The following is a 27,838-nucleotide window of genomic DNA, read 5'->3' as shown; positions in this document are numbered from 1 at the left end:
AGCTCCAACCCCTCTGCCTTTGAAGGCAGCACTTCTGTGCATCCACGTTTGAGCTATATCTAAAAGCAGCAGCTGACCTGGGACTCTGCCTGGGACTCAGAGTACAGAGGGAGAGTTCCCAGGAAAGACAGAGACACTGCTAGCCCTGTGCAACCCTCACCTCCCCGAGCCAGGAGAGGTGCTGGAACCACCGTGCCTGGATCACATGTGGGGTGCTGCCCTGTACACAGCAAGGCAGGAGAGAGCAGCCTCCCACTGCATGGGGAGAGACTAGAATTTGTGGGCATGGAGAGGGAGGGTGAACAAGTACAGCCCAGCATTTGTCCCCTGCCAGCTTTCCTGGGGGTTTCAGTTATCCAGATATCGGGTCTGCAGCGTCCAGCTTAATCTCTACCATTGAGATTACTGTGGGCACCAGCAACTCAAAATTGTGCGGCCAGCGCAGGACCCTGCTAAATGGGCAGAACTGCCATGTGCGGGGCTTCCTGTCCACGCTGAGCAAGCACTGTCTCCAGACCAAAACTAGTTCAGCTGGACCTGCCCTTCAGCTTCACCCAGATCCACATAGGGCCTTAGGAACCAAACTCCCATGGATTCAGGTGGAGTCAGATACTGAATGCCATGAAGTGGCTCTGCATGGACAGTAGCTGTAAGCCACAGAGCACTTACAGACTGGCCCCACTGGCCCCACTGAGAAGAGTTTCTGCATAAGGCAAAGGGACCGTGCAGCCCCTTTGACAGTCCTGCCTGGCCACAGTGTGCTGCGAGCCTCACCTGTACCAGCTCCTTGGGATTTCTGATACTTACAGTAGTTTCTCTGGAGCACAGCTGCAGCAGGAAGCAGAACAGCTCTAAGTGTCAAACCACTGCTTGACCTCACAGTGCTCTCCATGCAATGGACCCATATGTGGATGCAGAGTGGACAGAGCTGCTGCTCACTGTGAGTTTTGCTGGAATGAAACTGTGTTTGGAGAGCTTCTCTTGATCTATACTGCAAGTTAACACAAGATAACAGAGAGGAACAAGCCCTGGTTAAACATCTGAGACTGATTAGCTGTATACTTAACACTTAACTCCATCCCACCACCAACTTCAGTTTTTAGCAAACTGCTGTTATTTCCTTCAAATGTGTGAATCCCCTGTCCAGCCACACACAACTCCTTGGAGACATAAACAAGGGGATGGGATCCAAACACATGTGATGATTGTTGCAATAAGATGTACAGGCTGGTTTCCGTAGGTATTTCTTGGTCCTAAAAGAAAACACAGTACAGCTCCAGCTGCTCAAAAGATGAATCCAAATCCCCTAACATAAACAGCTCTGTGATCCCTAATGGTTCATTTGCAACGCTGCCTGAAGAGGAAATGGCATCTGTTTTACTTCTCATGGTGCTGGCATGTATGTTCTGCAATGCTGGAGAAAGACTGATCCCTGTGTGGTCAGCACGCAAGTGCGTGTATCCTCAGCTACCTGATCCCCAAAGGACAGCAGTAACATCTTCGGTCCCGCAGAGACAAGAGGCTGTTTTGCAGGAGATACTTATATCATTTATTTTCTTTCCATCCCTGCCTGTTTCAGAGAAGGCCAGTGAGTAGATCTGAGGAAGAACAGATTAGAGTAGTTATCTAGAGGGGATCTAGAGTGTTTGCCATAAAAGGGGAGTGCAGCGATCAGCCTGCACCAGTAACAGACCAAGTGATACTACAAACTATCCAGCACAGCCCTAAGGTTTCGACGAGGAATAGAATCTGCTTAGAATAGTCTACACTGTCACCCACAGACAGGACAAAGCACCGTGTAAGAGCTACCCTTGTAAAACAAAAGAATAATGGCTACATCTGTCAGACAAATCTAACCCAGACTCAAGTGAAGCTTTTAGATAACTGCAGCAGCAGCAGTATTTCATTTAAACTTACTTTAGAGAATGAGGCTGCAGACAAAGAACTGGCACACATTTTGATGTTGGATAATCAAAAATGGCAGCCCTGGCAGTCTATGGACAAAGCAAACATTATTTTTCCCCTTATTCTTCCCCACATTAGGGTATTATTCCAAGCTGTCTCTCAGACTTTTAATAAACACTTTATCTACACTGGGCTTGCCACAGATGTCCAGGTAGTATTGTACCAGCTGGCTGTGAACTCACCAGTCTTTCCAGAACCAGTGGATAAGTACTGTCTATAGCATCATTCGAGATGCACAGCAGTCACCCAACACCCCCCCCCCCACACACATATACCCAGCCTATGCACTGCATCAGCACAGGCACTGCCAGGCTTGGTCAGATGAAAAATTCTCAAATATGTGTTTTCATGTGTGTTTCACAGTATGCCTGATGAGGGAGTTGAAGGCTATGGGACAGCAGTTGGCTTTGCTGAAGTCTAAATATAACATTCCCTCATTAGGCATCAGTAACAGGCTATTGACCACAAAGGTGTATTTAGACTCTGGCCTACATCTAAAGAGCACATGAGTAATACCTACAAAGTACTGGTTAGGTGAGCCACTCTGTGCTACTCCAGCTCAGTGTGTTATTGACCTGCTGCTTGGGAAAGGCTCGGAAAATTACAGGTGTATTTGTGAAGGCCATGAGATCTCTTCACTCCCTCGGTACCTGCAGCCTCCAGGCGCCCTGAAACAAACATAGATAGTGAGAAACATCAGGGCCCCTTCTCCCACCACCCCTGAAAGCTATCAGCAATAAAAGGCAAGGGTGGGGACACTAAGCAGAGACTCACGGACCTGAGCAGTGACAGTGCAAAGGATCCTATGGGACCTGCTAGTGTTCCCCAAAGGGGACATGTTCTGAGAGTGATCTGGAAAGCAGGTATTTTTCTTCACCAATAGAGCAAACAAACATATTTTCCTTGGAGCCATTCCACACGTGCACACACAGAGCATACAGCATACAGCAAACAAGCACAGACTGGTTCATAAAGCAGAATTTTGTCCAGAGGCACAGGTAAAGCTTTCCTAGCTCCATCTGCTCTGACGTGTCTCCCTTGGTACCCATTAATTTCTGGTCACTCCCCTTGTCTACTCACTGCATAATGCCTCCTTTCAAATCTCGCTGTAGACTCAGAAAAGTCTCTCTCACCAAAACTGGGGCTGTCCCCTTCAGAAACCTGCTGAAGATCTGTCTACGTTGGAAAACCCTCCAGCTCGAGCACTCCCGTGTTGCTCAGGGCTTGGTCAGGTCCTCTGCCTCAGACACCTGCGCCCTTGCAATCTGCTGGAAGTGTGGCAATGTTCTTTGTTTGACACGCTGCCTCACATGCCAGTAGTGCTCTGTAATAACAGCAGCCATGCTTGCAAGACTTGGGGTTGTCAGCGATGAGAGCAGTTGCTGCATGGATCATAGCTTAGCACTTGTGTTAGAAAGACCAGCGAGTATTTCCCCTCCTGACTATAAATTGGGAGCTCCCTCTGCAGACCTGTCCCGATCCTGCAGTTTTGATACAGGCAAAATACCATTTCTGTCACTTGCCCTGTCCCCAAACACGAGGGGGGTCCTGGTGTCCTACTGTCACTGCCCAGGGAGAGGGAACAGCTGGAGCACACGAGGCTGTGGTTTCCTTACACATGAGAAACTGCAGCTTCTCAGTGCAATGTTAAGCAGAAGTGTAAATCAGCAAAACCAGCGTGGGAAGTAAGGAGAAGGCTAAGTTAGACAAGTCCCTGGGGGACCTGGGAACTCAGCAAGGGAACCCTAAATCCACCACAGAATTGGGCAAGGAATATCCCAAGAGCAAGGCATCCCATGGCCTTGCTGAAATAAGAAGACAGCAAACCCTGAAAGCTAGAGATGCCAGCAAGTGCTACACTGGCTGCGAGCAGCAGCACGCCTAAGCAGAGCCAAAGCAGTCTTCTGAGGAATCTGCAGATATGGGGCAGTAAGACCAGTATCCTCTCTAGCACATTGTCCACAACTTACTAAACACAGCTCAGCATAAAATTGCTGCCCTCTGTTCCCACACAGTCCCTACGCTGTCCGCGTGCACATCCCTCATCAAGTCTATTGGGAGGCCTCAAGGTGAGAGGCCCTATACAGAGGTGGTACTTGTTTTGAGCATGTGATGTTTAAGGTGGCAACCAAAGGGAAAGGCAAGAGGGTAGAACAGGCAACAGAAAATGACATCAAACACATGTTCAGTTTTAGTATGTTTAATAGACTCTGTAATGTTCAGACGCCACAAACTAAGGGTGCAGGAGGAATACAAAAAACCTTTTGCTGAAAGATGAGAAGTGACAGTGAGAAGTATCAACAAAGCTGGTTTTCAGAGAGATGCTGATGGAAAGGCTCAAGCTCAGTGCTCTGATGGAAAGGCTTGCTTCAAAGTGAACATTACAAAGATTATCTCTTCACACTGTTGGTGGGTCCCATATTCAAAGAGGCAGGAGAACAAGGGTGAGCCATCTGGCCCAATCCCCATGTACTGCAGATCCGAATAAGCACACAGGCCCTTGAAGAGGATGCTTGGTTTTGTCCAGTGTGCTGGATTTAAAGGGCTTTTGTTGAGGTAAACTCCTAAATCTCTTCGACCCTTTGGGTCTGTGGGATGAGTGTAGAGCAGCCAGCTATCTTGGCATCTGGTATTAGGGGGAGGTGGGAAGGCAGTAACACTTCCATGACATCCAGAGGGAGGTTCTACTAGCATTTCAACCCGCTGGCCCCCCTCAAAGTCCACCCCGTGGTTGTAGCTGACAGCCTGGATTCTGGCTCCACTGCTGCTCCTCGCATTGCAGTAGAGGACCTTCCTGCCACAGGTGTGCACCTCTGCTACCTGACATTCCACCGCGCTCTCCTCCCCCACGAAGTTCCCCATCTCCCATGTCATCCCGTGGTCAGAGCTGATGAAGCAGAAGGCGTGAGGGGTGGGGTGTTGCTTAGGGTCCAAGATACGATAGGCATAGGCAGGAATGACAAGGCTCCGGGCCTCATTGAGCAATTGTAATCCATGACCCGGTCCCACTGCAAAAGTGGCCCAGTTCTTGTACTCGGTGCTAATGGTACCATCGGTGACATCCTGGGCAGCACTCCAGGTCCGTCCTTGGTCCATGCTAGTGACGTAGCAGAGACGTACCAGGTTGATCTTTGTCCTGAGCTGATGCTGCTCAGAGATCTTTCCTGGGATGGCTATGAAGAACAGGATCAGTTTCCCTGAGACCTCATCATAAACAGGACAGGGGTTCATAGATCGGTGTTTTTTCAGCTGTGCACTGACAATGGTCTCCATTCTACTCCACTGCCAGGGCCCGTGTGAAGGGAGACAAGAATGAAACACACCATTACAAATAGATCCACATTACAGGATGCCTGGACAAAAGTTACAGAAGAGCATGAGAAGAACAGAAGAGAAGCAAGTTAGTGGATAGAGCAAGAAATGGGAAGACAATATACTGGCATCGCCAAACAGAAGTGAAAATTATTTGGATGATGCAATGCTCATGCAGTTCACCAAACAGGTGGGTTATGTCCTTTTTAATTACCACTCATGGAGGAGCTGATAGCTCTGTGTATCATTGCAGTTGGTGTCTGATGACAGCATTTAAAAAAACTACATTAGCTAAATTTTCAGAAATTCTCACAAATAAGTACATATATATATGACACAGCGACATACCCAGTGGTCAGGGGGTGCTGGTACTGACACTGTGCTGTATCAGTGTTTCTTAGAAAGTCAGCTAGATAACTAAGCCCTTTAGAAGTATCCTGGATGCTGACAAATTCCTTTCCATTTAGACTCCTATTCCACCGTTTTGATCCATGTGTGAACGGGCATCTCAGCCTACACTGAGGCTCCTTGCTAGAGCTGATTGCGTGGCTTTACACACTCTGGTGTAGAAATTTGGACCCTGAGTTGTCCGATGCAGAAAATAGGTCACAGAGCAGGTTTAACTACCCTTCAAGCCCTGTCTTTCTTTAAATGTATAGCGCATAACACAATCACACTTCTAACACTAGCACTGCAATTAGAAAATTATTCCCACATAGTGTTATTGGCTTGGTAAAAGAAGCAGTATTTTCCAGTAAGATTACACTAATTAGCTTTTCTACCCCGACTTGCTGATTACCCTTTTTGGTAATGTCTTTTCTATGTCTATTCAACCAGTATTAACTTTTTGTGGAATATTTAATATTTCCATTTTAAGAAACACTAGCATGTGAACAGAACTTACTAAGTTTATGACCAACGGAGCCCTACTTAACTGAATAACGGGGGGTTGCACAAGATGTTACCTGAATGGTGTGACACTGCAGGTGTGCTCAGAGGCTGCTTCAGCTAGGCAGACCCCAGCTCTTAAGAGTCTATAATCTAAGACAACCAGTCACCAATGAAGAATTGGAATAGAAAGATATAATGACTTCCCCCCCCCCCCCCAACATTAATGCATTTGCAAATGCAAAAAATGATTATAAATAGAGTATCCACCACCCCCAGTCACCCAACAAGATAACTGTTAATAATAACCAGTGGATTAATAAGGTAGCCAATTCACTGGCACAGACAAACCAGACGACACTCTTTTGCGTGGGGAGACTAGCTGTTCTCAATTGAATTTTCCAACCAGAAATTAGTCCTAAGAAGACGAATTTATAAAAAAAATAGTCACTGATTGCTAATTCACTCCTCCCCATCCCTGTGGCACTCCCCATTTCTGCCTCTCCTCCACATCTTTGCTGTTGCAACAGGACTTTTGTTCCATCTTTCTATCTACTTCCCCAGCTCTGCGATGATGGGTCAAAGCCATCCCCAGAAAATCTGCTGCACCTGCCCACTTTAGTCCCCCCCAGTCATGGGATTGAATCCCAGCAGTTATGACACATGCATTACTTAAAAGCAGATTTGTCTCCTATAACTGGGGAAAAGGAGGAGCTGCCCTCTACCTACAGTGAGAGAGAAAACATATTCAACTCATTTGGGGACAGGGGAGTGGTATAGGTGGGGAGTCTTCCCGATTTTCTCCCCATGGTGGTACCTGAACATGGTGTGTGGTTGGGTCATACACGCCTCTGCGCATTGCTATTAGCTTGGCATGTTCATCCACCACATCCTCTCGTTCCTCAGCAAATGCCAGGATGATGCTGAAACGCGGCAGGTAGAGCAGGGCTGGAATTCGATAGCTCCAGGTACTGTTCTGGAACAGCGTCTCTTGCTTCAAGACAGGAAACGAAGCCATGGTGCTAGGGGGAAGAAGACAAAATGCATTGCATTTTGACCCACCCTTAGCCCTGCAAAGTCTGACAGGGCAGATTCCACTGCTTTTTGCCTTCCTGGCTCAGTGGAACCTGTCCTGCATTGAAACATAATTTCTGCTACTTTCAGCTTTGTCTTTTTCTTGTGCTTTTCCAAAGAGCCAAAGAGAACCCACATGTTGCATGCTAGCTGGCAACACAGGCCAGGCATACCCCAGGAACAGCCTGGTTGATCTTACTGGAGTGACGTAAGGCAAGTACACTAAATACAGTTAATGAAGAAGCTGTCTGTGGTTTGGTTCTTCTTTTTAATTAAATTCACAGACTGGGATTTTTCTGGGTTTGCTTTGTAATTCAGAAGATTGTTGGTAATCAAATATTATAGTATTTTGCCTCAGAAGAACATTACTGTCTTTGTTGATGGTATTTCCAAAACTCAGCACAGAGCTTCCACTTTGTAAATATGAGTTTAAAATCCCATTTAAACAACACACTGAGGCAATCCAGACCCCAGCTGTGCATGTATTTGAGGATGGTAAGTACTGAACATGAAAAGAGAAAGAGAGACAACATTCCTCCCCTTTTAAGATTAAAGAACAGCCTGAGTGGTGTCCCACTGCACCAGGTGGGACTTCTGGCCAGGCAAAAATCTTGTTATCTGCACAGTGACTTAAAACCAACATTAGGAAGGCAAACATGAAGGAGCATTTACAGGAGGAAAACTCCCTCTGTGTAACTGGTCTGTGCTATGTGTCCCCACACAGTGTCTCTTCAGACCCACTCAGCCCTCTGCCCTCTTGCACCAAGCCTCTCCTGTGACCTCATTTACCCCAGTAAAAACCCACTGGCTCAGGGGAATTATGTCGGGGGGGGGGGGGATGTCGGGGAAGAAAGAAAAAGGATCTCTGACATGATGCATCAGAAGCTGAAGGCCTGAATATTCTCTGCTTAGGGAAGGGGGGGAGAAAAAAAAAATTTAAAAAAAATCAAGCCTTAGATCTCTGACGCACTGAGTGGGTAGGATGGCAGGGAGAAGATGACAATACACTATGAGTAAGAAATTCAAATGCCTCCTACCTCAGCTGAGGCAAGGCTTGCTGTGCTCTTCGTTGAGGATTCTCCTATTTACCTAAATCTTAGAAAGCAGCAGAGGGGCTATTGGCCATGTATCAGATCCTTATATTTTTGAAGGCTGTCTTGATAATTCAGGACCAGATGGAGGCAAACTGAAGATTGCTTAGCAGCTGCAGAGTGCATGTACGTACCTGGAGAATAGTTTCTACTCTTACATATTGCAATGAAAAGATTATATTAGCCAGCACAACTAACAGAGACTTGGTTAACAATTTTTTTTTAAATTTTTTTTTTTTAAACGGGGCTGATTGCTGAGTTAGGACAGCACAGATAAGCTAAGTTCATCCTCCTCAGACAGGACCATCACATTATGCTCTATTCAGATCCATAGCTAGGCAACAAGTATTCAAATATTCCTTGCTTTCACCTTCCAGATACTATAAATATCAGTGAGATTTTTCAACTCACAGCACTGATCGAAAGGGTCTGAAATACACTGTTTCAGCTAAAGCCAGCTGCACAGACCCCAGCAAGCCACAGCCCCGCTGCCACTCATACAAAGCCACCGGAGATACACTTCTACCTCCAAAGGGTAGCTGCTTGCTCCTCACTGTCGCTGACAATATGGCAGTCTGAGAAAAGGCAGCAGCACCCATGCTATACAGAAATGTTACCAGAATTTGATCGCAGCTATCCATGCAACAACATGAAGAAAACAGGAAGACCTTCCTCGAACAAATAGCTGTACTGTTCACTACTTACCAGCATGGATCTGGCTATTTATATAGACCACAGTCGTGGCTGTATTCTCATGGCTCCTGAAACAGAAGCTCACTAGAGTGCTTCCAGACTATTTAAAGGGAGATTATTTAAAGGGAGATTAGTCAGCCTGTCTAGTGCAGCACAGGATCCCTAGCATTCCTGCTCATGATGCCATTCTAATATTGCAATCCTGCTTCAGGGCAGGGCAAGGAGATAAAAAACAAAACAAACAGGAGAGAGAGAGAGAGAGAGAGAGAGAGATCTGGGCTGCCCAACAAAGTCCCCAGGGCAAAGCCAAGAGAGCAGTGCCACGGGAGGCCGTGCTGTAGCCTACTGTACCCAGTCCCTCCTGTACAAGCCTGTCGTCTGCAGACATGTCTACCATAGACATCTCTACTCTTAGCCCCTCCATGAGATGCTCCGTGTGGGTGTCACAACACTTCTTTTCCTTTTATTGCCACATGGGGATTGAGGGAAGGTGGGATGTTAAAAGAACGGGAATAGCCACCATAGAAACAAGCCTGAGGTTCCTGGACACAGCACCCACAACTATAATCGAGACCAATGCTAGAACCAAGTGGCTCTTCCATCTATTCAGAGACTAAACAGGGATATGTGTGACTGTGTGTATACACACATATACACACATTTGTATATATACTCCCTACACACAGTGTGGGTATTATGTCTGTATGCATATATATACACATACACACCATGTATCCATCTGCAGAGAAACTCTTCCATCCTTTTTTAAACACACTTAAAGTCAGTATTCAGCTGCTTCTACTTTCTCCCTTGTGGATCCTCAAGCAGAGACTGAGTCACAACAGTATGAGTTTCACACAGAACTGAAAATGCAGAATCTTAAGCTTGAAGTTCTTAATATATTAAAAAAAAAAAGTGCTGCTTTAGTTACTTCTCCAGACAATTGAAAAGAATTGATTTTTCTCTTGACCTCTACCCATTTTCAAAGGCAAAACCACTAGCTACACCCTCCTGAATAAAAGAGAAGTAAAATTAGCAAATCATTGACAGGACAGCAAATTATCAACAGGACAGCCACATGAAGAGTGTTCAAAAGCTCATACTCTAGCACTGCAGGAATTCAAATCATACACACCAGCCCCTCTGAGATTAAATTGCCAAGGGATACATGCATCCATGATGCTACTTTGTTCCTAAACCCTACTGAAATAGCACTGGCTGGCCTACAATGAAGAAGAAGGTGGCAGGTGGCAGCCAGCATAATCTAAGGACATTGGTAAGACGGGGTTTGTAAACCATGGCAATATCTTTTGAAAGACCAAGAACTATAACTGGAAAAAAGACAAACTTCTGGGAACACAAAGGCCTGAAATCCAAGCAGGAGACTGGAGAGATGTATACAGACTGACAACAATTGCTCAGACCTGTATCAATTCAGTCACCTCAGAGAGAAAAGTTAGCTGTAGTTTTGTGAGGTAAAAGGGTGATGAAAGGGAAGCAGAGTTGATATGGTCATTTTTTCCTAGGAGAAAAAGAGGTAGTTGGTAACATCTTTCCAGATGACAGAGATGCTAGTGAGAAGGGAAATTTATCATTTAGCCACTGAGCCAGTATTCCCTTCTGCATTTTGATATTTACTGGAGCTTTGAATTTATTTCCCAGGCTAATCCTTGAGAAGTGTCCTGTTCAGGGAGACTGACAGCTACCTGCAGTTCCTTTCCAAAGCACCAGGGAAGCTGCTGCACTAAGATCCAGTACCTCACCTCCCGACAGAACTGGGCGGACAGAGAGAAAGATGGGCACAGTGAAACATGTCAGAGAAGGGGGGTAGGGGAGTTAAATTGGAGGAAACCATTATTCATGGTTTGCAAGTTACACAGCTGTAATGATTTCCAAAGCAGAAACTGTTTCCAGCACACCAGAAGATTCAAAAGAAATAACAGTGGTCAACAAATGAATCTATGATGGATCCAATGCCTGGAAGGAGCCCAAGTTTTAGTCAGGGATAGGTGCTGGTAGACACCAGGAGAGAGTACTTGTTCCTTCCAATTCTGTCCTTCAAGGCAGCTCACTTGGTCTTGTCTATAGAGCAGGATAAGCCCTTGCATGTTTATTTGCTTTAACCCTCTCCAAGAAAAGTGACTAAAAAGGATAACATTTCCATTGGCCTCAGCTGCTGTAAAAACCTGTCCTTAACATGTTCAGCTCCAAGCTGAAATGACAGCATGTCTTTAAAAACAAACCAGCAGAAATGAGGTAATACACTGAACAATATCCCTTGGTCCCTGTCAAAGTACTCCGCACTCTGTACAGGAGGCAGCTTGTTCTTGAAGGAATTCGGATAGATCCCAAACAAACTAATTCAGGAAGGTTTGGGGGGAAAACACAAACAAAAAACCCCAGGAGAGTCATGTGAAAAACCCAGTGAAAATTCTGCTTTTCAAGGTGGCACAAGAATCCAGGTCCAGTCATTCTCCATTCAACATCAGACCTGGACTTACAATGTTTTCCAAATCTATAAAAGTCAAAAGTGCTATGCTGAAATACATTTCTTGTTTCACTTAAAGAAGACATTTCCATTGGGATATTGTATAGAGGAGGGCCAGGAATAGCCACAATCCAGTTGTATAGGGCTAAGGAATCGGAGACCCTGTTTGCTTCTAGAATACTTGCTACACAGTGTAGTCCTGTGCTCAAGCCTTTCCTCCTAGCTAAACAGTGTGACTGTGCCTATTTCTGCCAAAGCATCAGAGCACTCCACCTCCAGCCTTCTTATGCCCCTAGACCAGACCCTAAATCTAGGCTATGGGATTTCATAACAAGCCAGATAACACACATATATTTAGTCCAATAAATCACTCTCAATGTAAAGTCAGAAAGGAGAGAGATATAAGTGAGACCTGTCAAATAATAACTTTAAACAAACCAAAGCATTCAGAATTCAAAACTGAAAAGGCACAAAACTGGAATTACTTTAATCCAGCAGCCATTTGGATTAAACTTTTTAACCACACTAGAAACAGAAAGTTTTGCTTGTGGTAAAAAAATTCATACCACACTTACAAGGGGATTTTCAGCCTGCCGAGGACATGCTTTCCTAAACAGTCAATCAAGTTCTGCTTTTAAAGTGTTGTGGCTCAGCCTGGCTGTACCTCCTGTGTCTTAAAGTGCAGGTTTTCTTAGCACTAGAGAGGAATTACATGAGGCATCAGTATTTTTCTTAGCATACATTTGGTGGATGAATACACAAACTGCATTCCTAGTTGAACCTACAAAATGTTGTATTTACCTTTTTAGTTTCTAGCAATGTCCACTGTTATGAAAAAGTTTTTTTAAAAAAAAAAAAAAAGAAAAAGAAAAAAAAGAAAAATAAATACCTCTTTCACTTTGTGTCTCCTGGAAGTCACGTCAAAGGGAAAAAAAAAAACAACCAACAAACCAAAAACCACTCCTATTAGATTAGATAAAAGGGATGCTCAGCACACTCTGACCAACTAGTCTCCAATGTGAAAAATTATTTATATTGGCAACAATGTCAGCTGTCTCAGATCCCTAAGAAAAGCTAGCAGCTGGCATGTATACACAAGCTGACATTTAAATAGCAAGGCTGTTTTGCATATAAGGGGAGGTTCCATGGGAGGTGGACAAGCACTAGGGAAAGATTTTTAAATTATCATACTAATTAAACAGCATATTTCACCTGCATGTATTGACAACATTCTGGAACAGCTGTTGTTTCTAATGGTTACACAGCTCAGCATGCTGTCTTATTTCTTGGTCCTCTTCTCCCCTTGCACTGAGGGGGGGGAAATTTCCTCTTGTCCAGCATTCAGACTCCCAGTGCTTCCTTGTAGAGTGCTCCTGAGCTCTGGGAAAGTTTGCCAAAAGAACCCAGAAAAAACCTGCTTATAACCAGCGGGTGACGGTGCTGTGATAATCACATATTCCTCTGCTGGCTCCGTGCACCTCCAGTCCATCAGCATGCTATTTCTGGATGAAGAAAAGGGTTAACACAGGAGTTCCCAGGCAGTGGCACAGGAATGACGTGCTGGCGCATGTAGATGCGGCTCCCGGCAGCCTCTGAGGAGGTGTTAGGAGGGCCAAACTATCCCAGCAGCTGCAGTCCATGAGCTAATGGGGAGAGTATGAGCCTAGGGTTCCAGATGAGGAAGAAGAGGATGGCACCAACTCTTCTTCCAGCGGTGCCCTGCCTGGCTTAGAGGCAGCACCTGCTGCTGCGAGTACCCATGCAAATGATTTCACGACTACCTTGTGCTACTGAACTAACGTTGTGCTGCTGCTGCTGTCAGAGATGACCCTTCCTATTCCACTCCTTGTGTTTCCACTGCTGCCATTAATGCTTCTTGTCTTTGAAGTGATCTGAAAAAAATGAAAACAACAATCCCGCAAACAGATCTCGCTAGTAATGAAAAAGGAGGAAAAAAGGTCTGCTCATTCGATGGCAGTTGTGGCTGATCTGTGCAAGCCAAATAGGGAGTAGCGAAAGTGTGGGTTTACAACCAATTAACCAACCAACCAACCGAATCAACGCTATGCTTCTGTATTACTGTCTGTCTTCTCTCTTGAGCAACACTGTATCCCTTCCTGTGCCAGCGCTGATGCTCATCTTACCTTGGCAAGCCATCAGAGGATGTCAGTCTAGCAGAAAACTAATTAAAAAAAAAAAAAAAAAAAAAAAAGTGAACAGTTTTCTGCTAGGTCATTGTCCTGGACTGCAAGAGTCAAACAAACAGCCGAATCTGCAGTAGGAGAGGGAGTAGGAGCACGAAGCTGTTGACAGGAGGAGCAGACTCAGCTCTCTGCCTGGCAGCTAGCCATTAGATCAAATTAGCTGTATCATAAAACCACACCCCATGTTTACGAACCTTGCCTAACTGGGCAATTAAAGTATTGCCCTAACTGAGATAAGAGAAGCCTGAGGGCATTTGTAACTCACTGCTTTACTCAGAATCAAACAATAGCCAATGTGAGGAAAAGTCTCCCCAGAGACAATGGCATTGATATCCACCAGATAATAACTTTTAACAGTGACTCCTGGAGAAAATCCAGAATCAAGTAAAACAATATCAATTAAGGAAGGGATACATTGAAGAGGCTGCTAAGGCACAGTCTGCCAAAAAGCCAGACATGAACAATTGCTTGGTGGATTTCTTCACCTAATTTTTCTGCTCCCTGGCCAACAGCAGTGTTACTCAGGTGGTGTTCTGAGTCACACACTTGACTTCTGCAGCCAGGCAACCCTTAAATGCTTGTTTGTTTAACAGAAATCACCTTGCTCAGCTGCAGCTTAAAACTAGTTGTCCACCTTTTCTTAGAGTGGGAAGTCCCAAATGTGGCTTGCTGTGGTGGCAATGGTTCCCTGCTCTACGTTGGCAGTGCGGCTGTGCCTCTGGCCACCTCCCATCTCCCCTTGTCATCTCCTTCTCCCCAGGCAAGGCTCCCACCCTCCTCTGCAGCCAGCTGGGGTGTCCTGCCTTCAGCCCATTCCCCAGCGCAGGTATCAGACATGGCTGTGCAGAGAGTAACAGCCTAGAACGGCTAAAACTACTCCCGAAACAAAGAATGCACTGCTTAGTCCTGCTGTGAGGTTAACCCAGGTGAACCCCAGTGCCGGTGCAGGACAACCACCCAGACAACACATGGGCACCCTGCACAGCCACTGCCAAGCACTGCCAGCATCCAGGCCTCCAGCACTGCTCTTCAGACACCAGCCCATACCACACTCCTCTCTCTGCAAAAAAGCCTCCTGCCTGATAAAAGTGCTTTTTCCAAACAACATGTTATGTGCTGCAACTATTTTAGAAAGCCATTCCTTGCTATCAAAAATGGTTGTCTGGTGTAGACATGCTAGGTTTGATCCTCCCTCTTTCCTTTTGGTGTAAATCAAAATCAGTGTCACCAGTGAAGTTTAAAATGGGTGTAGGTCTGAGGAGAATCAAGCTCTTCACTTCTATTGTTCCATGCTTACTTCATTGCCCTTCTATCTGATTGTTGTAATGAAAACGTTTTTAAAAAGGTTAAAAAATGCAAATGGGGTGTGTGGGTGCATTAATAAGAGGATATAAAAATAAGGCAGAAGATAATATAACGACAGAATACTGAACAATGGAGCATTTGCATTTGGAGGACCATGTTCAATTTCGGGTACCACCTCTTAGGAAAGATATAGCAATAGCTGCAAATGAAGGCTAAGAAAAAGAATTCAGAAGATAATGCTTGTGAAGATATGTGAAAATAAATCAGTAGGAAAACAAGAGAAATTACATTTAATGAGTGATACCTAGTCCATTAAAAATTACCAACGTGTTTCCCTTGCAAAATGTTCAAGCCTGAATCCACTGATTCATTACACTGTTAGAAAGGCAAGCCTGGCTCAGGTAATTCAGTATTTTTGCTCTGCTATACAGAGCAGCAGCTGTTGTCAGGCAGCTCTAGTTAAAATCAAGAGGTCTTCTATGGAGTGACTCCATGCAGGAGAGCAATTACACAGTTTTGCCAATTTTCAGTTAAAACACTTTGGGCTGCTCTCCAGGCATTAGGGAATACGGCATCATTTGTGCAGAACATAAATCCTGTAGATCTGGGTCTGACTGAAAGCCTGCTCTGTCAGCAGTAAAAAAACCAAGCAAACAAACAAACAAGAAAAAGTCAAAATAATAATAATAATAATAATAATAATAATAATAATAATGATGAATGTAACATGCAAGTGCTAATGGCAGAGCTCTTTCAGAAACAGGGTTCACTGGACAAGGAAACACCCATCATTTTCTTTTATTTCCAGTTCTAGTTAAGGAAATGAGCCTTTGTGCACAGTTGAAACCAGCACCTCACTATCCTTAACAACTGTAAAAGCAACAGGTACGAGGAGCAGGTACTCTTTGGGTTCATATCATTTCACACTCTATTGACTCCAGTTAAGTGACTTTTGATTTCTGTCAGAAGGAGTAAGCAAAGAATCAAAGAATTGTGTTGCCAGTGTTTCTTTCCCAGTAAATAACAGCCTTTTACAACTTACTCTTCTCATGGAAAGAATTGGGCAAAATCTAGAAATACTCACTCAACCCAAAGGGCAACAACATCACCCCACAGCAGACCTGTAAGCCTTCTGACACTCCGTGGTGAGTTGTGGGTTTGTCACAGGGAAGCTTCCTTACTCTTTGAGAGACAATGTCCAAAGGACAGCCTGCCTATCATACACATTACACCGTTTTTCCATTTACTTTTCCCATTTGGAACAGAAAAAAAGAAATATACTTTATTTTTGTAACAAAACAAATGTCACAGTCTATGGGAAGAAACAGAAGAGAGTTGGTGAGATTTCCATACAAAAAGGGGGCTGTAGAAGCAGTATTTATTTAGCCCTCAAAATAGCAACACTGGGAGGGAGTCACTGGAGCAATGTAATGACTGGAAAATGCAATAAAACTGGAGTCCCTTGCTTCATGTGCTCTCCCAGTGCCGGGACACTCAGATAAGGCAGTCTGAAGCACAAGGCTAGCTAGATTCACCCTGGAGCAACTCTTGCAACAGAGAGGAGCCCAAATTCCAGTGCATCCCTCATTCCTGTGCCCTGCTAGCTCACAGATCAGGAGTGCACAGGTCTGATGGTGACCTTGATTAATCATTACAGGATTAATTGCTGACAGCCCTCTATGCCCAGGCCTGGCCCTCAGCTGATATAGAGGGGCACTGACACTGGTGACCATGAAGCTGTGATGACTGATCTCGTATTAACCAAACCTTTACTTAATGAACATTTGGCCTTCCACAGAGAAGGCTGGGCATACAGCTGCATTTTAGAAGGAATAGGGTAATGTTGTGGCCAATTAAAATATTTTGACAAGAACAAGGCACTTAGTAAGTCCAGTGAACTTCAAAAAGAAAAAAATCAAGGGGAAAACTAGCATCAACTTCAGCAGGTGATACAATGCTGTTTGTAAGTCATTTAAACTACAGGCTTAAAAATACCAAGTGAGTTTTCCAAGGATATAGGAAAGCTTCTCTCCTAAGTATATCAGTGCATAGGTATCTCCAGGAATTACAGACTTCCTTTGAAGCACTGGGCCCTAGGCTGCTGCACAAAATGGATGTTCAAATAACAGCAAGCAAGCCCAGTGGAAAAAACAGGAAATGTTACCACAACCTAAATAAGAAATCAAAGTACTTCAAGGGTGAAAATTCTAACAGGCATTTATTTGGATCAACAGATACAAAAAGCCTTAAAATAAAACCAGGCTGGCTCTGCTGTATCCACCCCAGTGCCCAGGTATGTGAACACACATGAAATTAAAAAATGGTGACCTAAAAATACTCATAAACATTTAGGTCTTTTCATCTCAAACGACTGTAAATAATGTAAAGCAAGAGCAGTTTCTCAGCCAGTGGTCCTTAGAAGCGTAAGCAAATACCTTTTACTGTTCCCACTTATTTGAGTTTGCAGATTTGGACCGAAGTTTCACCCAGTTGTTAAAGATTTATATGGGAGGTTTAACAATGCCCTGTCATTAAGACTATGGCACAAGCAGTGCAAAGGACACTCAGGGCATGTTTGTACTCACTTATCTGGGTAAAGGGAAAGCTGTTCCTTTAAATTATGTTTGCTGTGACTCTGGAAACTGAGCAAACAAAGTCTGAGGGAAACTTCACTCTCAAGCACAACTGACAGAAGGTACAAGGACTGAAGGACAGGGATCTTCTGTAGGACATACCTGCCTCTGGATTCGCAACTGAATTGCAAATCTCTAACAGTTTGGGGGAGTTTAGTCCAGACTTGTTGGACACACCTCATCCCAATGGCAAATGAGAGACTGGTTCAGGCCCAGACTGTCAGGTGAGTAAAATCCTATTCGGGGGGGATGCTGGAAGAGGAACGGTTTGAGGAAGAAACCTCAGGCCACAAAGCAAGGCACAAATTCAGTGCCTGAGAAAGAACCAACTTTGCTTTACAAGCAAAGACACACTGAAGGAGTCCTGTGCAACCCAGAGCGAGCACAGCCATGACACTGTTGAAATACTGGCTGACGGAGAGGAGAGACACCACTGGCACAGCTTGACAGGCATGAAAACCATCAGAGGGAGGAAGGCTAGCCAGAGAGGAGACCCAGCCTGCACAGAACAGGCATTAATGTGACCAACTAAACAGCAAACATCCCCAAATCCAACCAACCAACCAAACTGTGTGTCTTTTTCCAGGCGCAGGACAAGTTGTGATTTTTCCTGGCAAATGTTTATGTGTGATCTGGCCTTAAAAAAATATAAAAATAAAATAAAGACAGGAAATATGAAAAACAGCCTGTTTTCCTCCTAACGCCAGGCTGATCCTTCCCCTTAGCTGATCTTTCGTTTCACTCTCAGGAGACAAATTGCTGTGTATCCAGTGTAGTCCCAGCAATTATGTACATTTTTAAATGCACAAACTAAACAGGGACTCAAATTTTGTAAAAATGAGCTAGCTCTTCAGATATTAAATTATTGATGGATTTGACTGTTGTAGTGGAGCTGCCACTTCCAGATCTAGTTGAAAGTAGGGAATTGCACTAAAATAACGAAAAAAATTTAAAATGTTTCTCTGAATCTGCAAAAAGGACTAATTGGCTGACCTTTAGTTTAGGAGATGGACAGAAATTTTATTCAGATCTGATTTTCTCCAGACTTGAATTGGGACTGATAAATCCAATCCACTTTAAGACCAACAGTAAATACAGGAGTGTGTGAAACACCACAGTAATTGCCAGAAAAGAAGAGCCCAGAGACAAAGAACACACTGTCCCACACTGCTATAATTTGGAGAGGACATTTGCAAGACAATGTAAAATGCTTTAACTATATAATTACCACTGAGTATGTGGCCAATGCCTGGGGTTTTCACTCAAATTCTCCTTTTGGAAGTAACTTGTTCTATGATTTCTATAGGCAATTATCATTTTTCCTACAATAGTGCCTGGGGGCAATACTTCATGTTTCCAAGCAGCACCCCATGGAAGCACCCCCGTTAGAGCTAAAATAAGAAAAACTGACAAGACTCAGTAAAACCTAAAACAATCTAGAAAGTTCATGTCCTCCCCGTCTTCTCTTTCCTAGCCAGAATCATCTTTGAAAAAGATGTCTATGAAAAAACAGGTCTAAGCAGGTTATTCAATCCACAAAACTTGGAGTTTGCTGTTGCAAAAGGGAGCAATTCCTGAAACAAGGACCCCTTCTTAGGAGAAATTGCAACCAGCTCAAATAAAACTTAGAAAGAGCAACAGGGACACAGAGGACATCTAGACAAAATGCTTGCTTTTCACTTGGGGACAGAAATGTAGGAGATACCAAATTGAAAATAACCAAAAAAGAGAATACCCAAACTGGTTCACTTTTTCTTTAATTACAGTATTGTCAGAGCTCTTTTGAACCCATCAGGCTCTATCATGTCATGCTCTTGTACTTACACTGTAACTCAGAAGGTAGAAGACTATGGAAGAAATATAGGAGTATTCATAAACTATAGTATACCACTCCCAGCCCAGATATGGGGAACTAAGACCCAGGAAAATCCCTGATGTGCTCAAGATTGCCCAGGAAACTGCAGCTGAGCTGAGAAATGACATCTGCTCTCACAGGACCTGATGCAGTGCCACAGCCCTGAGATTCACTACCCTCATCCCAGCCTTCATCTTTCTGTGCTTAAAAACTGGCGATGAAGAGGAGGGTGACAACTGCTGTTAGAAGGAAAGGCCTGAAGAGGAAAGGTTTGCCAATCTTTCACAGCACTTGGGTAGAGTGAGCTACAGAGTTATGTTTGAGGAGACCACGTCACTTGTTTGACAAAAAAAATGGAGACTTACTGAGGATGCACATGCAGCCAGAGAACACTGCACGTGTCCTGTTTTTCTGCAGTGCAGTGTTGTCTCGTGCTGTAGCTGGCAAACTAGAGGCATGTAGTGAGGGCTTCTGGATGTGAGTGCCTAAGCCCTGAGCTAGTACCCCAGTACTAGGATGGAAAAGACTGCTCTACAGTCCTGCAAGCTTCCCTTTCTGCCAGGGTCCTCCTCTGGGGCTAAAAAGAGCCTTTTTAGAGGGACATTTGCATGACTGATGCTGTTTGCTGCACAGTTTCCAGAGCTGTCAATCGAGTATTTTTCCTGAGTTGCTAAAGACACGTGCAATCAAAGTAACAGGCTATAATAGTACCAGCTTATGTCAGGTTTGAAATTAGCTGAAATTAGCTTGATGCAGTTGACAAGGATAGACTGGCACGGCAGCACTCCAAACCTGCCTGGCATTTCAAACCAGTAGAAACCAGTCTAACAGGACTCTGATGTCTTACTGACTTCTGACTCGCTTGCAGCTACAAATTTGCAAGCAGATTCACCAAACAGGCACTCCTTGGACCCTCCACCCAATAACCACTGAGGGAGGAAAAACTGAGAGCTCTACTATTCCTTGATCAACAAAATCAGCTGCCTTCTTTCCCTGCTTCTTTATGGAAGCTTTCAAATAAAAACCTCTTTGAGTTCTTACCTCTCTACAGTTCAAATTACCACCCATGCTTATTTCTTCCATAACAAGTGTCTCATACACAACCAGCAAATCTAGAAATAGAAGTGGATATCACCGTGTTTTTCCCCAAGAGCAGCACAGGTGTTGTCTGCCCTAGGGACACTGGCCCTGTCTGCTTACTAACGACTCTGTCTTGAAGAGCTTCAACCAAGACATCTGCTAACCTCATCTTCTAAATACCCTGGTGTTACTAAACCTCTCTGCTTTCAGCAAGGCATTATGCCCAGGACATTATTTCTTGTGCCATGTTCTTGACTAAACCATTTCATCGCAGACTAAACTTTCTACACCCGAGTCCTTTAATTTTTTAAGTGTAAACTTAATGTTGCATATTCTTTCCATGGCTAGAAGGCTTCACATGGTCCAAGCAGAAGAGAGCAAACCAAAAGGAACAAGGACTCATAACTGCAATGTGCAACCCTGTAAAACAGGAGAGATCACCAGGCAGACTGCTGAGGGCCTTCTTGTGTACTTGTGTAGTACATTGGTATCTTATGCTCTGAGGATATGTCCTGTGATTTGCACCTAGCTGTGAGTTGATAGTCATGTACTTCCCCCAGCCTAGGAGATGCAGTGATTGCGTTTTAATTATTCACTTACCTTCCAGGCACAAGCCTGGAAAAGCTCATGAGTTTTAGACCATAGCTACTCAGCAACAGTTTCACTCACATTTTCTAAGCAGACATAAAGAATGGGATGGCGTTAGGAGCAGCAACATTTCATAATCAGCAGGAAAAAGGACAGGGGGCTTCCTCTAGAGGCAGGAGATGTTAGTATAGAGAGACATGTCAGTGATGTCAGAGGAATGGGATGAGTTTTATACATTTTACTTCTCAGGACTCTCTCAAAATCTTCAAGCAAGGATGTACTTTTACCATGGCACCATATGTGCTAATTTAAGGAAAGGAAAAAAATAAGGCAGGTTTTTGTTTAATTAGTTTTAAGAGCTTATAAGGAAAACTAGAAGGTCTTGTAGATATCCACTTGTGCTGTTCTGTAAGCTTTAAAAAATTAGGTTGACTCCCCCTACACAGCTGGAGAGCACATGGGTGTTTATATATGCATATAAAGTGTACATATACACATATGTAGAATAGCTCCAGAGGGGGAATTCTTTAACATCTTAGCTATAGCCCATAGCTATGTCTACTACACGAGACTCAGGGGATGAAGCATGGAATGCAATGGGATGGGGCTGCACCACTCTGAGATGCGTGGATTGAGCAGGGATGACAATTACCAGTGGCATACAAGAAAGCACATCTTTTTAATAACTATTTTTGAACCGTAAAGGATCAGTAAACAGTCAAAAAGACAAATCATGCTGGCAGCAGAAAAATATGCAGTTATTTAGTGTTATTCACTAAGTATATATTGATATATATTAATTAATTAACACAAAATAGCTGCTATAAATACTCCATGTCTCATGCAGAGGGAATTGTGTGAAGGCATGTATCCTTTTCTGTTATTTATGGGACACACTCATTTTGTGTCTATGTTTACACATGTCTACTTACCTCTACCCAAGGAAGGTCCCACAATGACAGACTTAATTCTGGAAACATTTTTAGATCTAGCAAGGCCATTTGAGTCATTTTTAGCTGTTTTAAATGTGCTGGTTTCTCTCTCCAAGCCCTGTTCACTTGGTCTCACAGTGTCTCCAAAGCACATGGCTTTGGAGGCTATATTAAAACAAATCCAATATATTTATTTTTAGTCTTTGAAGTGTTTCTAAAACAGGTTCTCTGTAACATATGTGCAAGACATAAAGGTTTTATTGTCACAAGTGTGTAATAAACTGCATAATTCTCTCTGGATTTTGCTTGCTATAAATAAGGTACCAGCACTAAATCACGGCAATAAAACCATTGATACCTTTCTTACCTGAAAGACTGTGCCAAATTTGGAGTGGTTGTAGTTTGATTGTGTTAGGACTGGTGATAGAATTCAATCTTATTTACAAAATAAGTACAAAATGTTTGTTTCCTGGAAACATGTAGGGTCTAACAATTTTATATTCTTTCAGCCAGCCCCAAAGATATTATCTACTTTTCTCTGGATTCTGCTGCGAACCTCTTTGGTCTGTGTCTCACTTTCTGGTTGGTCTGTTCTCATGCTCCTCCTGGTTTCTCCAGTCCTGTTCATTAACCAAATAATACCTTGGCCTTGCACATAAATAGTTTAGATGCCTTTGTGAAATGTCATGTACCTTTGCTTTGGACAGGGGCATGTGCTTAACTGTCCCTTGCCAGAAAGGGTCAGGACTGGTAGCAGTTCCAAGGAGGGTTGTCCCAACCACTAACAATGAAAACACAAATACACATATAGTTGGGTGGCTCAGGGCCCTGAGGGCTTTAGGTTAAGGTGTTACCATGCTGCCTGTGCCTCCTTCTGCTGGAAGTTAGGTCCCCTGTAGCACATGACAGTGCCTCACACCGGCTTAGAGTCTGTGCATTAGCTTAAACCACTGATGAGACTAAATGAATTCATACCTACATCTGCTGAGAGCTAAATCTGCCAGAGCCTAGGGCTGAGTCTGTGGGTGTTACTATTCCCCTGACTCAGACAGAAATATCTCCCGATGCAAATGCAGGCCTGAGCCTGTGTGGAGCCCGGGTGCCTTCAGCAGGGCCCACCCGCGCGTGGCACTCCTTAAGGGATTGGCACCCACATGAGCAAGAACGGCTGCTGATGAGTAAGGCCTGCTGCTGGATTTTGGACTCTGCCCCATCCCGACAGAGCTGTTTTCACCTCATTATGATGCAGAGTGAAATAGTTTAGAGATGACATTCCACTCGCTTAAAACTGAGGAAGAGGGGGAGCAAAAAATCAATATCTAATACATGAGCAGGGATGCAACAGGGGACTGATGGCGGTGAGAGGCAGAGGTTGGTTTTGAGTTCGTGTAAGACTTTCAAAATAATAAAAGTATTTTAGAAACAAACTGATAGGATGCAGCAAAATCAGCGTTTGCATGTACATTCTGATTGTATTTAAAGAAGAGATAGTAAAGGAGTCATGTTAACTATGAGAGCTATATTGTATTAAAAGAGGTCCATCTGGTTCATCAAGTATACATGAAAGGTGCATCCCTACATTCACTGTGCGAAACCTTCCAGATAAGTCATTAATAGGTCTTATACTTGAAACAACTTCAACACATAAAAAGGAAGAAAAGATGATATGACCTGCCTTTCTATGACATACAAACCCTACAGCCAAGAGAGTAATTTCTGCATTGAGCCTGAAAAAATTTTTTTGAGCTCTACGTAATTTAAAGGAGCATCCAGTCATGGATGGATTTAAGGTGATGGCAAACTAATGCACAGCTAGGTAACTCAGTGTAGGGGTTCACTGCCCTCTGTGCTGAAAGCACCTGCCTGCCTTCTGGTGGGACACAATCCTTGCGTACTTGGTGTGGCCACTGAGGCACAGCAATACTGTGAGCTTGTTCCTGGTGGCGGCAGGGAAATGTTACACTATCAGACAAGGGCAATTCATCTGCTGTGACTGCATGCCCCTATACAGAACAACCACACAGTCAGGTTGTATTCATAACTGTTGTTTCCTGCTTTGAAACACCCCTGAGTTTCATAGCTGAAGATTTCAACCTGTCTCCAATATTAATGAAGCAATATTCATTACCCTTCCAGACTAGGCAACAGCATTGTAAACATTGCAAACACTGGCAAATTGAGCATGTTTCATTTCAAAATCATTAAGCATTCTTTAAGTATATACTTTCCTACTAGAGCACGTAACACTTTTCAGTCAGACAGTACACTTCCTCCTTTCAAAGGGGAATTAGGAAGTTAATAAAGCACTGGTTCCACCTGCAAGCAGAGCCAATAGGCTCATCCTACTGCACCCCTTCTATCGCAGGAAGGCTGAGCGCAGTGCAGGGAGCCAGCCAAGTCCCACGCAAACGTGCCTCGTGGTGCTGGGAGGGAGCGTGAGGAAAAAATTCTCCCAGAGACAGAGGCTGTCAGCTCAGGGCCAGCACCAGGCACCACAAAATAGCCCATTACCCAGGGTGGCAAATTACCAGGGGCGGCAAAGTGGCCACGATCCGGCTGCCTGCTCTGCTGTGCTGGAGCCCTGGAAGACTGCTGCTGAAAGAGGGGTCAGGGCGTGTGGAGCAGCAGGTTCGCCAGGGAAAGGAGGTGGCTCTTCCCAGTAGCTAAGGCACTGCTTGCACCCCTCCTCCTTCAGCAACAACTGAGGCAGCTGCTGACTTTGTGGGACTGCCAGCCCCCAGACGCTCCCTCTGCTACCAGTGCCCACCGGGGCTGCCGCCACCGACAGACCACACAGTCTGCCTCTACGGTGCCTTGTGCAGCTGCGCCCGCCTGGCATGTCGTGGGATGAGCAAAAAAGGAGAGATGATCAACCGGCACTAGATTGCACCTCCTGCTCCAGACTCCCACATCAAACTGCCCAGATCACACCCACTCGAAATACCTGCAGGTCTACACAGCTGCAATCTCTGCTTTCAGGTTGCGGCTTCTACTACTAAAAGCATTCTTATCTTTGATCAGATCTAACAGATTAAAAGGAGTTGCTCTTTTGATACACCTGATACCCTCTGAATCCCTATCAGCCCACTCTCTTTGTACAGTAGAGACCAGCAGTTAGTCGTTGGCACCCCCAGCCAACATCTAGCCCCACCCTCTCAGAAGCAGCAGCGGTCCCTGTTTCCCACACACATCCATGTGTCCAGGTCCACACTGCTCTAGGAACCTCAGGACTTTTACAATTTTTATTAGCATTTTACCTAACATTCCCAAGTTCTGCTCTTGAACAAATTCATGGCATTCGCTGGTAAATGCCATTTTTTTACATTGGCAAGTAAAATTTTTATACAGTCAAAATCCTGGAGGCTGAATTATATATGAGTCAAAATGCGTATCTTTAGTGTTGCTGTATGTGCACCACTGTTTTCTGTTTTACGGTTGTCATCTTTCTCTTTTTCCCTTCAGACTGCTACTTTGGTCTTCATGAACTATGGGGAAGTATGTTTGCCTGCAAACCACATTCAGGTAGGTGGTGACGCTGCAGCAAGACATGTGATCTCAAGATGGCATGTGAATATACTTGGGATGGGTTCCTCCTGACGCAAGACCTGATACTCACCTACCTGTGACTATTAGACATGAATACCTTCTTCAAAAATTCACTACAAACACTCAGAGAGGGATAGTTACGGTCCACACCTGCTTGAATCATTCATTCTCCGTCAGTGAATAGCCTGACTGCTACCAAATGCTGTAATACTAAATTTTAATGTATCCCTTAAACTCATACCTAGTTTTTAATACACCTAAAGCAAAGGAAAAAGCCAGGACTATTTGACTGACATATCAGTAAATGGTTTCTCAATAATTTCTTAGAGTATCAGTTCTGGAATCAGAAGCATTGCCTTCAGAAATACATTCTGCTCTTGAAGTCTTTACTGAAGAAAGTAAAAAAAATATATATTGTCTATAGCCATCACAATAAACAAGTACCCTCTCACCCCTGCCTGTCCTAGAAAACATGGAAGTCTTTCTATCATCCACTGCTATGTTCACTTCTGGTCAAACACTTTGTTTGTTAGGGATGGTTTGGTAGCCTGACAGCAAGCTGACTGTTCAGGATGGACACGCTACATTCCTCTGGTGCGCTGAAAAAGTGTATCTGGCAAAGATAACTACACTGGTTTGGTAGAGCTACTGAAGTCTCTGGGCAACCCAGCTGAGTTTCAGTTAGCCATGCAGAAGGCTCCTTCTCTACCAAGTGTCTTTGTAAAAGCCAAACAAAGGCATCCACATACTTTCATATTCACCAGTTAAGGGAAGGGGGAAGCAAATCTTCTCCATGTGCATGCACTCGCCCCCCTTCCCCCCCTCCATCTCTTTGCCTAATGATTCTGCTGGAGATTTACAAGCTTTTGAAATTACTCCTGACTGGTGAACAGCTCCTGTGAAAACTTTAACTAATTTTTCAAGAAAACACCAGCAGCAATTTGCTAAGCATCGATTGCAAACTATGTCAGCATTGCAAAGGCCACAGAAGAGACAGGTCTCTGCCCCAGTCCAAGTAACATGGACACAAGGTGGCCACTTGAAGCACGTAGGAGCTTTGATATAGAGGAGATTTGTTACAGGTTCATCTTCTTGAGCAGCCTGGCATAAAACAGTTTATAGAAAGAAAATCAATAAAAAATAAGGGATTGTTAGAATTTAGGGTTAGGAAGGATTATAGGTGTTAATATTAATTGTGGTCTAGTTAACAGAAATGCTTCCATCACAGTTGCAAGGACCAAGCCTTTGGGGCTTTAATCTTGGGACAGTAAGAAAAGCACAGGAAATGAAATAGCCCCTTCTTTCTTTTCAAGCCATCTCCAACAGCAGCTGCTTTTATTTCGCTGTTCCACTGAGCCACAGAAACAGGCTTAGTGAATCTCTATACCTCAGAGTAATTTACAAACCAAACTTAACACCACAACCAACAAATGGGTCCTTCATACACTTCCAGTAACACTGGAAACAGTCCCAGAGCAACCATCAGTTCCAAACAGTCCAAAAGTCTTGGCAGAAGTGAAGTCAGGATCCAAATTTAGCAGCTGGGAGCTGCATGCTGTGGTTCAGGTTATGAAAGGAGAAAACAGACTTTCTCATCTGTAGAGCCAGGAAGCAGAACGACTCAGGCACAGTGCATGATTTCAAGTAGTGACACCCCCCCCCCCCACCCCCCTTTTTAGAAGGATAAAACATGGGGCCCTCAAAAATTTTGGAAAGCAGAGGATTCACAGATGATGTCCCAACTGCCCCTGATGTCCCAGCGTCAGCTAGAGTGACCCTGGGGGCAAGCAAGAAAAAGATTTGTGGCACACATGGGTTCATAGACATTACAGAAGACCCAGAACAAAAAACCGAGACACTTACCTTCTAGAGTATCTTGTATATTTGATACACTGTAATGTACCAAACTAGCGATACATGTAACTTCTCAAAACAGCATCTAATGACTAATCCATAGCAATATTTTATGCCCTTCTCTCGGCGAACCGTCAATTTTATTTTCACATTTCCTATACAGCATCTCTTTCTACTATTCATGATAGCCCTGTCAGTCACAAAATCACATTATGTACTTAGAAAGGCTTTGACAGCAGTAAGAATTCAACAAGACAAAGCCAGCAGCGAACACTTAAGTAATGTTTGCGTTTTACCCAGTCGTGTAAAGGCTGAAGGATCAGCTGCTGT

General features: G+C 44.1%; 2 protein-coding genes across 6 annotated transcripts in view; both read right to left on the bottom strand.

Moving 5' to 3' along the window:
• Positions 1-922, bottom strand: part of INPP5D (inositol polyphosphate-5-phosphatase D) — a 57,314-nt gene extending 56,392 nt beyond the window's left edge. For both annotated transcript variants that reach the window (XM_074911766.1, XM_074911765.1), the window contains exon 1: positions 808-922. The gene's annotated coding sequence lies outside the window, so the exon portion shown is untranslated. The remainder of the gene's footprint in view (positions 1-807) is intronic.
• Positions 923-4,212: 3,290 nt separating this feature from the next.
• On the bottom strand, positions 4,213-27,578 carry NEU2 (neuraminidase 2). 4 transcript variants are annotated; one of them, XM_074911783.1, is made up of 3 exons: positions 27,518-27,578; positions 6,983-7,187; positions 4,213-5,247 (listed from the first exon to the last, which is right to left on the bottom strand). In XM_074911783.1, exons 2-3 carry the CDS (start codon positions 7,181-7,183, stop codon positions 4,309-4,311), a joined length of 1,140 nt encoding a protein of 379 aa, XP_074767884.1. In that variant the 5' UTR covers positions 7,184-7,187; positions 27,518-27,578; the 3' UTR covers positions 4,213-4,308. The 4 variants fall into 4 exon arrangements, with proteins under 4 accessions (XP_074767884.1, XP_074767883.1, XP_074767882.1 ...); XM_074911782.1 differs by lacking the exon at positions 27,518-27,578 and adding an exon at positions 12,724-12,862; XM_074911781.1 differs by lacking the exon at positions 27,518-27,578 and adding an exon at positions 9,036-9,092.
• Positions 27,579-27,838: the final 260 nt, after the last annotated feature.

This window comes from Athene noctua, chromosome 8, assembly GCF_965140245.1.
Source record: "Athene noctua chromosome 8, bAthNoc1.hap1.1, whole genome shotgun sequence".
Classification (NCBI taxonomy): Eukaryota; Metazoa; Chordata; class Aves; order Strigiformes; family Strigidae; genus Athene; species Athene noctua.
Note: the sequence above shows the minus strand (reverse complement) of the source record. Positions and strands in the feature narration are given on the sequence as shown.

Excerpts from the sequence above, each read along its gene's own strand:
- NEU2 (XM_074911783.1), bottom strand. The coding sequence starts at position 7,183 with ATGGCTTCGTTTCCTGTCTTGAAGCAAGAGACGCTGTTCCAGAACAGT. Across the intron at positions 5,248-6,982 it reads CAACCACACACCATGTTCAG|TGGAGTAGAATGGAGACCAT; the intron begins GTACCACCATGG and ends GGGCCCTGGCAG.